Source organism: Condylura cristata, unplaced genomic scaffold (assembly GCF_000260355.1).
Source record: "Condylura cristata isolate star-nosed mole 26May11 unplaced genomic scaffold, ConCri1.0 scaffold00013, whole genome shotgun sequence".
Taxonomy (NCBI): domain Eukaryota; kingdom Metazoa; phylum Chordata; class Mammalia; order Eulipotyphla; family Talpidae; genus Condylura; species Condylura cristata.
Window position 1 is genome coordinate 17,824,975 of NW_004567114.1, and position 14,154 is coordinate 17,839,128.

The following is a 14,154-nucleotide window of genomic DNA, read 5'->3' on the forward strand; positions in this document are numbered from 1 at the left end:
TCAAAATAGTAACTGTGGTCAATCCTACTCCCAGGGTATAAAGAAGCCACAAGTGCTTCTGAAAGAGAAGGAGAGCTTAATTCTTATTTGCTTAAGATGTCTCAACTTGGGAGAATTTAGGTTAATCAGATTTTGGTGAGAGTTTCAAACAGAAAAATAAGCCTCACAGGAATACAGATAGGGTTGACTAACTCTATGTGTATCTGTGCATGTGTAAAATGAGAGAGAGAGAGGAAAATCTGTCCATTCCTTTTCTCACCTTTTATCTGGCTCTGCCTTCCATTTTTCCTTCTAGGAAGTGAGATCTGTCACGGTTAGCTTTCTCATCATTACAAAACAGCATTCATTAAAAAAAAAATTGTCTTTTTAAAGCTGTGGCATATTTCCTCAGAGCCCCAAGGGGCTGGACCAGTCTTCCTGCTGTCACTCTAACTTTTATATTGATACAGAGTTAAAAATCACCTTTCTCTTTTCCAGTAAACTAGAAAGATTATGTTTGGGGTTTTCTGTTTCATTTTTAGGATTTTTTTTTTTTTTTCAGAAAGTCAACCACTGGTAGTGAGTTTTAGGTAACATGCCCTTCTGTTGGTTTAGGTGGGAGGGGTGGTGCGGGGGGAGGGGAAGGCGAGGGGGACAGGGGGATGCCGGTCCCTGCAGGCTTCTCAGTACACTCTGTTCTCAAGGCTGTTTGCTATGCGGGCCGCAGGCTTTGGGCCTTTGAAGGGTTGAATACCATCTTTTGATTTACATGGGTGATGGTGGGGAGAATTAGAACTCAAGAACACAAACAAAGATCCAGCAAAAGAGAACAACCAAACTGAAAATAACCAAATACACGTGTACACAGAGAAAAGAAAAACCAAGAGACACACTGACAACAGAAATCAAATGAGGTTGGACAAGTAAAAGAGCATATTTTGTAAAAGCTGCAAACTGGAAGAAAAGAAAAGACATAACTAAACCAGTCACTGCTCAAAACAGTACTCTGTGTCCTAGAGATTTTTAGGATGCAAATGTAGGTGTTTCCCAAGTGTGAGAAGTTGACCTGACAACAGATAATTCTGGTGTGAAGTCAAAATCCTACTTTTCCACACCAAGTCATCCAGGGTTTTATGCATCCCGTACATTTGTCCATCAAGTCTTTGTCATGCCTCTGATAAGCTACTCCACTGTGATTTTATATGGGGACGTTGCATCCAAACATTTCTAAATAACTAAACAAACCCATAGGCTTCGAAAGGTTGAACTCAGCAATATCACTTATCCTGTCAACATGGGGCACTTGCTTTCTACTGGGTAGAATCAGCAGAAATAGAGACTCTTTTTTTTCTTTTAATTCTAAAAATCAAGAGACTCCCCATTATTCACAGACCACCAATTAGAATCCAACGAAAAATGTTAGCCACAGGAGAGAATGTGAGAACATAAGGTTATTGATAATTACAGTGAAAGAACAGATTCTCTCCCAATAAAGCTCCAAATTTGAAATGGTCATAAGTTTTCCATGTAAGGAAAAACAGGGATATATTTTGAGAAGGACAGTAACTGGTAACAGTAGGATATACAAATCTTCATAAGACATCTGCTGAGTGACAGGTAAAAGCACCAGGAAGGAAGATGCGGACACCCATCAGAACCACATTTTCCTTTCACATGTCAGAAAACTAACTTAGAATACATCTTCAGGGGGCAATAGAAACAATCTGACTTATTTTCCTCACTAGGGAGAAGTATAAGGAGATGCCAGGGTCACCCAGGCCACCCAAAGTTCCCAGCCAACTGTGGGGCTAAAAACTATGATTCCTCATCCTGCTACCAAAGCTGCAGCCTCTTCAGCCACCCTTTCACTTTGTCTCCCTGTCCCTGCCCCCAGCTTTGACTGTTTTGAGTGGTGACCAAGGAGTTGAACTTAATGGGAATGTGATTGATCAAAAGATGGACCAAAGTAGCATGTTTTACACAAAGCTAAACGGTTCCAAAATACCAAGAAAGGAAACTTAGAAAACAAATAATCTAGTAAAGAAACCACCACTGTCAGAAACCAGAAATTGACATCAAAACCTCATGCAGAAACAAGGAGAAGGTGTTTGTTGCTGTTGGGTTTTATCCCTGGTCTATTAAACAAGAGGTGAGCAGCTGACTTTCCAGAAACAAACAAAGAATTCAACCAAACCAATAAAAATCAGAAAAGAAAGGGAAGACAAGCCCAAACGGAGTGGCAGAGGTTACTTCATACGATACCTAAGTTAACCATGAGCTTGACGCGACCCCCATCCAGCTCCAAGCGCAGGGTGTCGGCTGAGTCCCTGGAGGTGGTGGCCACCAGCAGCCCGTAGGCTCGCTGGGACATGAAACGGAAGGACACGTCCTCTGCTTCCGTGTGCATGACCATGGGCATGACGATCTTCATGTACATGCTTCCGTCGTAGCTCAAGATGGACGCCTCTGCAACAAGAGGGGAGGAGGTCGTTAGGAGGCGCAGTACATTAGCATAAAGGTACAACAAGGAAAGCTGTATCAACAAAGCCATCATTCAGAAGAGAGCCGTGGCATACAGGTGAGTGGATTAGAGGGGGTGGAGTCTGAGCTGGTATTGGTGGGTGTGTGGGGTTTGAATGAGGTGTTGGCATCAGATTTGGAGCGGAGATAAAATAGTTTCTTTATACTAGTTTATACACATAGAGGAAACAAGGGGGTTGTTCATACAATAAAAAACTATTTCACTTAACAGAAGCTCAGTATACTTTGAGAAGTAGTTGGATAAGGATAGTTTGAGCCTGGAATACAGCCTGGGAGGGTGGGAAGTAAGTGAGTGATTTTTGATCACCAGTACTTTGATACACTCACTTGTGTAACTCTCTACCTTGAACTCTTCTACATGTCAAGGACAGAACAGTGACTATAAAAGATAGACATTTTCTGCCCTATGTCTAAAAGGAATTGGATCAGAGAGAGAGACCAGGGAGAACACATAGAAATCTCTCAAAATACATCACCTGTATCATCATCATACATAATACATGAAAGGTCATGAAAAGCAGTGTAAGTACACCTGCTGATTCTTGGGAAGGAGCCACCACCAGGTAATAGCCACGACATGCTAACAGTTGTACATCACCATTTGTAAACTCTAAGAGAATCACAGACAGAAGTGTGACCGTTGCAGATATCATCCCACTAAAAGGCATATTATAAAGAGCTGTTCTTAGATCTAAATCCAGATGTGAAAGAAACTATTTAACCTCCTGGAAGAACAGAACCACAGAACTCATAATGATAGCAAACGTTTATTGAGCAATTTTACTTGCATAGTGCTTTCTGGGACTTTACACAGGAAGATAGTTGATACTTACAAGAACATAATATAAGAAAGAAGATAATATTATTATTTTTATTTATAGAGACTGAGTTAAAGGCTAATAAATAGCAAAGCTGGGAATCGGATGCAGCAATCTGCTTCTCACCAAATTATCACAAAACTATGCCAGGAGCACATGAATGCTTTCAAAAACCCAAGAACAAATGCAATATTTGACAGTAGCAAGTGGTCTTTGTATGTATATATGGGTTTGCTTGTGGGTGTAAGTACATATAATATATGTATTTCTACATAATGTTGTAGATTCCTAGTATGTGTTTGTTATGTATGAATACCATTAATCATTAGTATGTACCCATACATACCACACACATGTATTATCCCTTTTAAGATATATTAGGATATTTGGTGAGTCTTGTTGTAGTTGTCTGATGAATTCAATTTGAAATTATTACAGACTTAGTAGCCACTTATATGACTCTGGACATGCATAGGCAAAATCATATTTCTACATGACCCATCTCTATGTCAATATTGTTAGATTGAGAAACAATCAGGTGAGTATGTGCTAACAGTTAATGGTACAGAATAAAGTATGTATCTTGATGAGTATCTCACTGCATCTCTAGAGTATTTTTCTATTATTAACCTCATTTTTTAAGGGAAGGGTGATGAAGCAGAAAATTTAATACAAGGATCAGCAGAAACAAAATCTGTTCCAGGATTCCTATTAGTTTGTGAAAATATTTCAACTGCAATGAGTACTATGAATAGAATGCTCACTCCAGGGGAGAAAGTGTGTCAAACAAGGAAAGATACAGACTAACATGCAATAGATTATTGAGTATTGTGAGGTCATGTTATGGATGCCCATGTAGTGGTACTTACATAGCCCTCCTGTTTGGTTTGTCTTTGCATCATTTCCTACCTCCTCTTATCCAAGTGACCCCCTTCTAGAATAATATTTAATTTCTTTAAAAATTCTTAACTATACATGTTGAATTACTATAGGTTGAGTTCTATTAGCGATTAATCTCAGGTTTACCCTAGACATCATGATTTAGCTACTTTGTATTTATACTACTTATATCTCAGGAGGGTGATTTAGTTACTCTATATTCAGACTACTTAATCTTAGGAAGAGATACAAACTTTACTCTTACATAGCTCTCTATGCTTCCTCATTTTTCTGTTATTACTGTTTTCACATTATGTCTATCAGTTATAGGCCCACCAATACATTGTTGTAATAATTGTTTTATAAAAACATGCCTTTTTAAGAAATAAATAGAAGAAAGGAGCATTTAAATACCTTTATGGAACTATTTTATTTAAGCATATTATTTAACATCGCTGTTTCTGTTCATTTGTTCTTGCAGATTCAAGATACCATCTGGTGTCATTTGCTTTCTTCAATATAGCTTCTTTCAATGGTGTTTTATTGTCAAATAGATTACAGTTCTATATGTTAGTGGCCCAACAATACAAATACATACATACATATATATGCAAACACACACATATATAAAATTATATATATTATATAATTACATATCCATAATATATAATATTATATATAATATATACAATTGTATATATGTAATATATACTTGTAACATATATTATATATATATATAGTTTTATGCAATTGCTTTTTAAATGTTACAAGAAGAAATATGTATTTATGTCAACTTTTATCATTACCTACATAATTATCTTTGTTTTCACATGTACATTAAAAGACTGCCTGATACTCCTTCCTTGCAGCCTAAAGAATATCTTTAGTGGTTCTTATAAGGCAACGAATTATGTGCTTTTTGTTTATCTGAATGTGTCTTATATCACCTTCACTTTTGAAAAATAGCTTAGTTACAGGACTACTGTTGACCTTTATATTTCTTTCAGTGCCTTTAATACTGTCTCAATCTTTGGTCACTGTTGTTTCTGAAGCGACATCAGTCGTCCATCTTACAGTGTTGCCCTTGGACCTGATGAGTCGTTTATCTTGATGCTTTCAACATTTTCTCTTTGTCTTTGGCTCTCACCAGTTTTATTAGAATGAATTTGGATGTGAATCTCTCAACATTCATCCTGCTTAGAGTTCACTGAGCGTCTGATATATAGATAAGGGTTTTCATCAAATTTTGGAAATATTCAGACATTCTTTCAATATTTTTCTCTCTTCTCTGTCCTTCTCTTCTAGTACCTTCATCTTATTGCATTGGTACACTGATGCTTCACATTTCCCTGTTTGTTTACCTTCACAGCTTTTCCCTTCTATTCAGATTTTAGAATCTCTATTGATTTGCTCACTTACTTTTTATTTCTTCTGCCAACTTAAATCTATTGTTAATCCATCTAGTTAGTCCTTTTTTAATTTTTTTTAAGTTATGGTTCATTCAACTCCAAAGTTATATAACATTATACATACACATAATATATTTCATAGATATATGTATATTCTGTAGTTGAAAAGTTAAAGTAAAAAATATATATACTTATATATAAATTTAATATCTGTTAATCTTCTCTATTGAATGAATAGTTATTTCACTTTTCTTTTATTATTTAAGCATAACTTCCCATAATTCTTTGAACATATTTATAATAGCTTCTGTGCAGCCATGATCTGTAGAGTCAAACATATGGGCCCCCTCAGAGGCAGTTTGTATTGCCTGGATTTACTTCTGGGCTTGGCTTGCACTTTTCTATTGCATGGTTAATAATTTTTTGTTGAAAACTGGACATTTTCCATAACAGATTGCAGCAAGTCTGGATATTACTCACCACCACTACACCTCACCAGTTCTATTTTCTCAGTGTTTGCTTATTTCTCTGGGGGACTGGTTCATCAGTGATTCCATCAGTCACATAGGTGCCAAGAGTCTATATGATGCTCCCTGAATGAGATCCATGGAGGCCAGGCCCAGGAGAGTTCTAGGTGACCACGCTCTACTGTGTTGGCACACATCCTCTCTCGGGAGACTGCATCTGTTCGTTCACTTGGCATAGAACTCTACATTTGAATAAACTATCTAAACAAATATACAGTATAGTTCATTTATTTGTTTGCTTAAGGGCTACTTCCATGGCATATTTTCCTAGCAGTGAGAAAGTTCTGATGACCCTTCTCAGGTGTTTTGTTTGTTTGTTTGTTTGTTTTTATCTTTTAGCCTGATTCCCTAAATATTGCCACTGGGTCAATATAAGCCACTCATTGATCAATTATCACACTTAAGTTCCTCTAGTCAGTCAATTTTCATACTTTATCTGTTAGAAGTGCATGACTTGGAGAAACCTTCACAGCCCAGGGGGGTTAGGTTCTGCTTTATGTTCAGTCAGGAACCCACACCTGGGACATGCCCTATCACCCCAGAGCAGTGCAGCTTTGGGAATATGCTCAGTCTCCCAGCCAGCCCTATCACTCCAGAGCAGTGCAGCTTTGGGAATATTCTCAATCTCCCACAAGACCAGGATGGACGTAATTTTTTTTTTTAAGCTTGGTTTCCTTAAAATATACCCTGGATTATTGTATTCATTGTTCAGTCAGTATTGAGGGGTTGTGCTTTAGGCTCTTGAGTCAATAAGTGAGCCAGAAAATATTTACAAGATGAACAAAAATTACTCAGAATTGAGAAATTCTGATTTAAAGAAACTTGGTAAGAAAAGGGACATCATTTAATTACACAACAAGCACATGAAGATAGTGTACATTATGTTCTAAAACAATGTAGATAGCTGGATCACAGAGATTTCTAGAACCACCCTCCATTCTGGAAGCTGTTATAGTTATGGTGATGGGTTATTACAGCAAAGTTTCAGAGTAAAATCAGGGAAGGGACAAAGCCTGTGAGATAAAGTCTGCAGGAAACCAGGTGGAAGCTTCCAAAGGTCTGTCCCAGGTGAGTTAAACAGATGCTGCCTCTCCAGTGATTATATGAAAAAAACACAGCAGAGTTTGGCCAACCAAAAAAAGATATCCTGAACCTGGACTCCAGGGAGCTCATTCAGGAGTTGTTACATAGGTTCACAGAACCTCTGTGGATGATGTGACTATAGATGACCCAGTCTCCAAGGGGAAAAGAGATATCACATGTGTGAAAAGTACATTGTCTAGATGAAGTGTCTAGACAAGCTATACAGTATGGTTCATGACCTTCAGCATGTCAAAGACTCTTATCAGTCAGAACATTCCAGGAACTTAAGTCCCAGGGGCTGGTGAAGGGGCAGCCATGAAAATATACCCAAAGTGGGAATATGTGGAGACTGAATGATGCAGATCTATCCAATGGCTCTCCCTTTCCTACATTACACATAATAAAAATGCCAAAAGGGCAGCAAAAATTCAGAGATGAAGGGAAAATGGGAGAGAAAAACATTCTAGCTTTCCTTAGAAGACTGTTAGCTTTCCTAAGCTAAATTAGAATTATAATATTCAGAATAATGACCACAATCTTTGCATGCCTTTTATAATGACTTTTGTAAAATTTAGTGAGTTCTCAAAAGTTTGTTTCAAAGTTGAGGCTTTTGTTCTTTTGTTAACAGAGATTAACTTTCATTAAAATAACATCTGTAGGTTTTTTCCATTGTTTAAAGCATTTCTATGTACGTGTCCTTCTATGTACCTATCCTGAGCAACATATTTGGAAATATACTTCTGTGATGTTGATAATGATTATTTTTTGGTGGCTTGATATAGACTATTAAATTTTTACTCTATATGTATCTTCATCTCTTAGATTTTTAAGTAGTGTGTATATGCTGTTAAAAAATGAAAGTAATTAATACGAATTTCCTGTTAAAATAGAGGAAGGGGATAAAAAACTGAGGACATTATGACTGAGAATAGTTTAATGTATGCTAAAGGTTAAAATCTCACATTTGTACTCCTGTGTTCATTTCAGAATTACTTACAATAGCTATGTTATAGAATAGCCTAAGTGTCTAAGGACAGATATATGGATCAGAAAAATGTGGGCTACTACCCAGCTATAAAAAAGTCTATATCAAGTCACCAAGAAATAATAATTATCAACATCACGGAAGTATATTTCCAAATATGTTGCTCAGGATAGGTACATAAAAGGACACGTACATAGAAATGCTTTAAACAATGGAAAAAACCTACAGATGTTATTTTAATGAAAGTTAATCTCTGTTAACAAAAGAACAGAACTATTTGGGACAACATGGGTGTAACTGCAGAAGATAATGATAAGTGAAGTAAGTCAGAAGGGAAAAGACAAAGAGCAGATGATCTCACTTATTGGTCAAATACAGAGAAATATAACAAAGGGCCACACCAAACTAATCGTCAACTCTTAACACCTGACTACAAAACTAGGGATAGATTGTAGGGTGATTGGGGAGGGAAGAGACCCAGTGGAAGATGTGGATTGTTGGGCATAGGTGGTGGACAAGCTGTGAAAGTATGCATAGAAGTTTGAATAATATCCAGAACAAATAAAAGAGAGTAAACCTATTTTGCTTGAATAAGCATAATTTGGAAAAAAATTAACCAACCAGATAATTCATTAATTAACTAATTAATCAGTCACAGTTCATGGCAAATTTTTCTGCCTCATCTGTTTTTTCCCTAAATCTACTTTTTTTTTTTTTTTACTTTTCAGAGCTTTATTATTTTCTTTATTATTTAATCTTACTTTTCTGTTGTTTTGTATTGGCATTATATCATTTTTTTTTCACTGCATTCAGGACATTCTGAACAGAATGTCTAACTGTTAGGGTACATTTTCAGGGATCTGTTGACTCCCAGGAGCATCTACAGCTTCATTCCTTTATATTTTTGTTTCTGTATATTTTTCTTTTTCTGTAGCTTGAGAAGTGATGAATCAGGAGGAGAGGAGAGAGGAAGAACTCCATCAAAATTCTGTGTAACTTTCATTAAGCTACCAGAAGTATGTTTTAGTGGGAAGCCATGTTGAATGTCTTGTATCATTAGTCATTTCACCTGTTTAAAGAATGCATCCCAAGGCATTAGAGGGGGACAGATTAGTACTCTCACCCTGTTAACCCTGAAAAATTCTCTTGATTCTCAACCCCATTGTCTGTTTCTGTTGTATGCATTTCCTGCCAAATCATTTTCACTACTCTTCACTCAAAGGTAGGAGCAGAGAAGAACATCTACTCAGCCTATTGTTTCAATAACTTCTTAATGTATTATAAACTATCTTAGTACATTTTTAAAATAAAATTTTATTGATTGACTATATAAATTTCAGGAGTAAAGCTACATCTCTATGTGTACATAAACCTCACCCACCACCAAAGTTCTTGAAAACACTAATTCAGAAAGATCAATGCATCCCTGTGTACACAGTAGCATTATTCATAATAGTCAAGGCACGGAAACCATCTGAATGCCCATCACAGGGAACTGGATAAAGAAGCTGTGCTATACATGCTCAACAGACCACTGAGCTCTTAAAAAATAAGAATGGGCCTCCCTGGAAACACAGGAGGTTAAGTCTCAGCACTATGAAACTATCTGTAGCCACTGTAGTGTGAGTTTCATCGAGCCAGAGGGCTGACATACAAGGTGCAGCAGAGCTCTCCTGTCTCACCTGCTGTTCCCTTCAGCAGTGTTTTTCAGTAGATCTGCCTATTCTGCTCCCCACTCTCTCTCTGGTGAATCTTGTCACACTCTCTCCCAACTCTGGCCTATACCCAAGCTCTTGTATGCATAATTAAATAAAAATAAATCTTTAAAAAATAAATAAAATATAGGAAATCTTGCCTCTGGTGACAAGAGTAGAGCTTGAGGTGATTATGATAAACAAAATAAGTCAGAAAGTGAAAGACAATTACCAGATGGTTTCTCTTATATACAGAATATAAATAACCGCCCAAAATTGAACTAACAAGGGACAACAAAAATAACTCCCAGATTCTGTGAGAAATAGTGTTTAACAGAGGGGGAGTGAGAGGGGGTGAGAAAGCAGAGCAGCCATTTCAACCTGAGAGTGGTGAGGGCACGTGATCTATTTCCCTGTACAAAGGTTTTAGGATAACTCACATATTTGTCAACTGGCCAGACTTATCCCTGAGGAGCATAGGCAGGGCCCGCAGCCTCACCACACTTGGCCATTCTTCCTGGCTGACTGCATAATCATTTGTCTTGTTCCTCCTTTTTTGAGATTTATGACACTCAGCTGCCCCCCTTTCTTTACCTGGAGTAAGTGATTATTTGACAGGTGTTTTTGTTTGTTTAATTTGAAAGAGATACTTTCTGGCTGGCAACTTTCCCCCATCATCTTCCCACAACTTTTCATCATGAAATGATGACATCTAACTCCAAAGAAACAGGAAATTATCAAAACTATACTTTATTTTATTGTACTTTATTGTTGTAGAAGTGATGAAATCCCAGTCAACAAAAGAAATAAAAAGTATAGAGGATGTGAACTGTAGGAAGTAAATGACACAGGGGCTCTCTCTGCCTACACATACCAGGATGTGACCCCATTTACGTCTCCTATAGTTTTAAAGGACAAAGTCACAATAGGGAGCTATATCATAGGAAAGAGGTGAAAGTACCACATAACACAACTGATGGTATTGCCAACAAATACAGGGAACCCACGCACAGAACTGGCATGTTGTGAGCAAACAACTTTGCGTTTTGCTGTTCTCACTTTTCACTTAGCATATGATGGTGACCTGAGTCCCATCAGCCCTTGTGCCATGACCTAAGAAAAGAAGATACTCTTGTGACCAGCTTTGTAAACAAAATACCATGAAATAATCATGGTATTTCTATACCTCTGGAAATCCTCTTGCTTTCTTACACAGCATTAGTCTCGCACACTCCTGAAGTGTGTTTCATACTGACAAAGCTTCCAAAATGCACAGATTGCTTCCTCTCCACCCAAACTGGCTGATCTTAAGTCATGCACAAATCTACACAGGGATGCCTGCCAGGCTCTAAATCTGTATTTTGTAGCAGCAGGAACAACATAAAATCTCTATCTCCAAGCAGACCCAACAGCAGCCAACAGTTCCAGGGTATCAACAAAATGGATATTCTCCCTCTGGTGGACAAAGCCGAAAAGAACTATTTTCATATTCTCAACATAATACTGCCATTACCAGCAGTGATGACAGCTTCTCTTTACCAAACAACTCTAATGTCATGCTTAAAATTTTGATTGACATTTCTCACTTTAAGAAAAGCAGATACGTGCTGTTACATCACAGCTGGCATTAAAGAAAAATAAAAGAAACAGGAAATGGGATACAGAATCCCTATAAAATATATAATTTATCCCTATAAAATATATAATTAAAATAAAAAGTTTGCTGGACCAAATAATTCATGCAGCTCTCCCTTAAATACAAATTTTCCTACTGAATTCAAAAAATGTGACTTAATTTATAAAAGTTAAGTATAATACAGTCATTCAGAAGAAATGCACCCATTCCTTGTAATAATATTCGCTAGTAGATTCAATAATTGATACCTAATCCCTACTTGACACTGTGCGGAGGTATGATGGGGAGTGCATAAGTGGCATATATTTTGTTCTTCAAGTTTATAGCTAATTGGAATAGAGATACAAACAAGTAAAATTTTATCCTAAAGAATGAACCAAGGGTTGTGGGAATTCAGTTCAGAGGTCTATACCTCAGGGGATGGGTAACTGTTTAAAGGGTAAAAGAGTGGACCACAAAGAGAATTGGGAAGGCCTCCAAGGGATCTGTGTGCATGTGCAGACATAGAAGGCATAAAATGAAGTCATATATTACACATAACGCCTGACACATCATCAAAAGTTAGGGGGAGCTCATAAGGTTTCTCATCTGTGACAATACTAACATTCTGAACCAGAAATTAAGTTAGTGTTGTGAAGCTATATCCTTGGCCTCCACTCACCAGGTGCCACAAACACTTCCTTTAGTCATGAAGGGACTAGTTTCTCCAGAAACTACCAAATGCCTCCCAGGGATATAAGTGGTCCCCAATAGTGAACCACTGTGGTGGCTCCATATGGACTGGAACATGTGGATCGGAGCAGTAAAAGTTAAGACTGGGCAGGGGACCCATTAAGGGTTCATTACGAAAGATCTAATAAAGGAAAAGTTAAGGTGCTAGGATAAATACAGAGGGTGTTCCCCTAGGGAGGGACATGATCAGATTTGCTTTTCAGGTTCACTGGTAGTACAGGGAAGATGGAGACCAGATGCAATCTTACCCAGTTCTCTTTTAGATACTATAGTCATTGCTTTATTTTGCAAAAAATGCTATGAAATTTGAAAAAAAAAAAAACAGTATCTGTAAATGACACTGGTATGTGTTTGAGAGTTGCTCTGACTCTGAGTCAATTCAAGAAAACTCTAGCATGCATAGCTGTAATTACACAAGTGGATCATGCTCCCTTTCAGAATCATTGCTCAGTCTGCTGCATTATAAGTGTATAAACTGGGAATTAGATGATTTGGGTGGAACCCAGGTTTTCTAGTTATTTAAACTGGAGTATTTAGGGGCTTCAGTTGCCTCATCCAAAACGTGCAATAACAATAGCCAATCAGCCATGATACTAATAGGAAACAGACAGCCTGTACAGTTATGCCCCCTGAGGAAGGTTTAATAAAGATCATGTCCCTCCCTGGGAAAAAAACCCCTGTATTTACTAACACCTTAGCTTTTCATTTATTAGATCTTTCATAATGAACCCTTAATGGGCCCCCTGCCCAGTCTTAACTTTTACTACTTCTAGGCCTGAGGGACAAAGGGAAGGCCAATTACCAAAATTCTGAGGTCTGAAAGAAGCAAAGAGGGGTAAAGAGCCAAGGAAGTAAGGAGTATCTCACAACAGTTTTAATCTCAGGTCAAGGTATCCATTCAGCCAGTAGTCATTTCAAGACATTCAAATGCAGACCTCATTTCCATCCTTCCCTCTCATCTCTTTTGGGTACTTCACATTGGGCAAACTCAACTGGAATCTAGGGAATTAATTATATTATTAATATGGGCTTACTGATAATCTTATTTAAATATTTAGTTTTTGCTTGATTTCCTGCCTCTAAAATCGGATTGTACAAAATCAGCCACATTTTTAGAATAAAAGCCTACACACACACAGTGTTTAGTGATGTACTAAAACTGGTTCATTTGGTTCACATTTATATATGTATTGTGTAGTCACCTATGTATGATATGTTAATACCATATAACATACCTGGTATGTTATCCATACATACCTGGTATGAATGCAATATATGGGCTGTTTCTGCATCACAAAAGGAGAGTTAGCTATGGTCAAGATTGCAAAAGACAGAGCATCCAATGCAAATAGGGCTTGATTTAAGATCTATCTTGTCTAGTAGATGTGACTAAGAGCAAAAAGGAAATAGAGGGAATTATAACAGCTCTGCATCTGTCCACAGAATCTAGAGTCACTCAGGTTAATAAATTGCCCTGACATCAAATCCCATACAGTTTTGCAACTCTTAGAATATTAAGTGAATGTTGGATCATATGTAACATCTTGGACTAAAGACATCTGAGTTCACCAACTGCCTAGCCAAGTCTCAGAAGAACATGTTCGTTTAGGGAGACTATATCATTTGTGGTATTTATTCCAAATCATTAGAGATAATTTACTAATGGCTTAAGTTGGTCTTAATTATTTGATAGTTTTGGAGTGCCCATTTTACTTCTGGACACTATATTGGGAATCAAAAATGGATTTTTAAAATGTTCCCAACTTTAGTTTTAATTTTAACTACAGTCACCTGGGCTGAAAGATGTAATCATGTTAGCCTAAACGGCAGGCTGTAGCTATTATAATATAACAGGGAGGGGGAAAACAGTA

The 14,154-nt window shown here is 37.3% G+C and overlaps 1 protein-coding gene across 17 annotated transcripts in view; it reads right to left on the reverse strand.

Annotated features, from left to right (window-relative positions):
* Nucleotides 1-14,154, reverse strand: part of NRXN3 (neurexin 3) — a 1,505,538-nt gene that overhangs the window by 922,641 nt on the left and 568,743 nt on the right. For all 17 annotated transcript variants that reach the window (XR_001145407.1, XR_001145406.1, XM_012724445.1 and 14 more), the window contains one exon: nucleotides 2,242-2,445. Coding sequence is in view for 15 of the 17 variants with exons in the window: in XM_012724445.1 (XP_012579899.1) it covers nucleotides 2,242-2,445 (204 nt within the window). In the remaining 2 variants the exon portion in view is untranslated. The remainder of the gene's footprint in view (nucleotides 1-2,241; nucleotides 2,446-14,154) is intronic.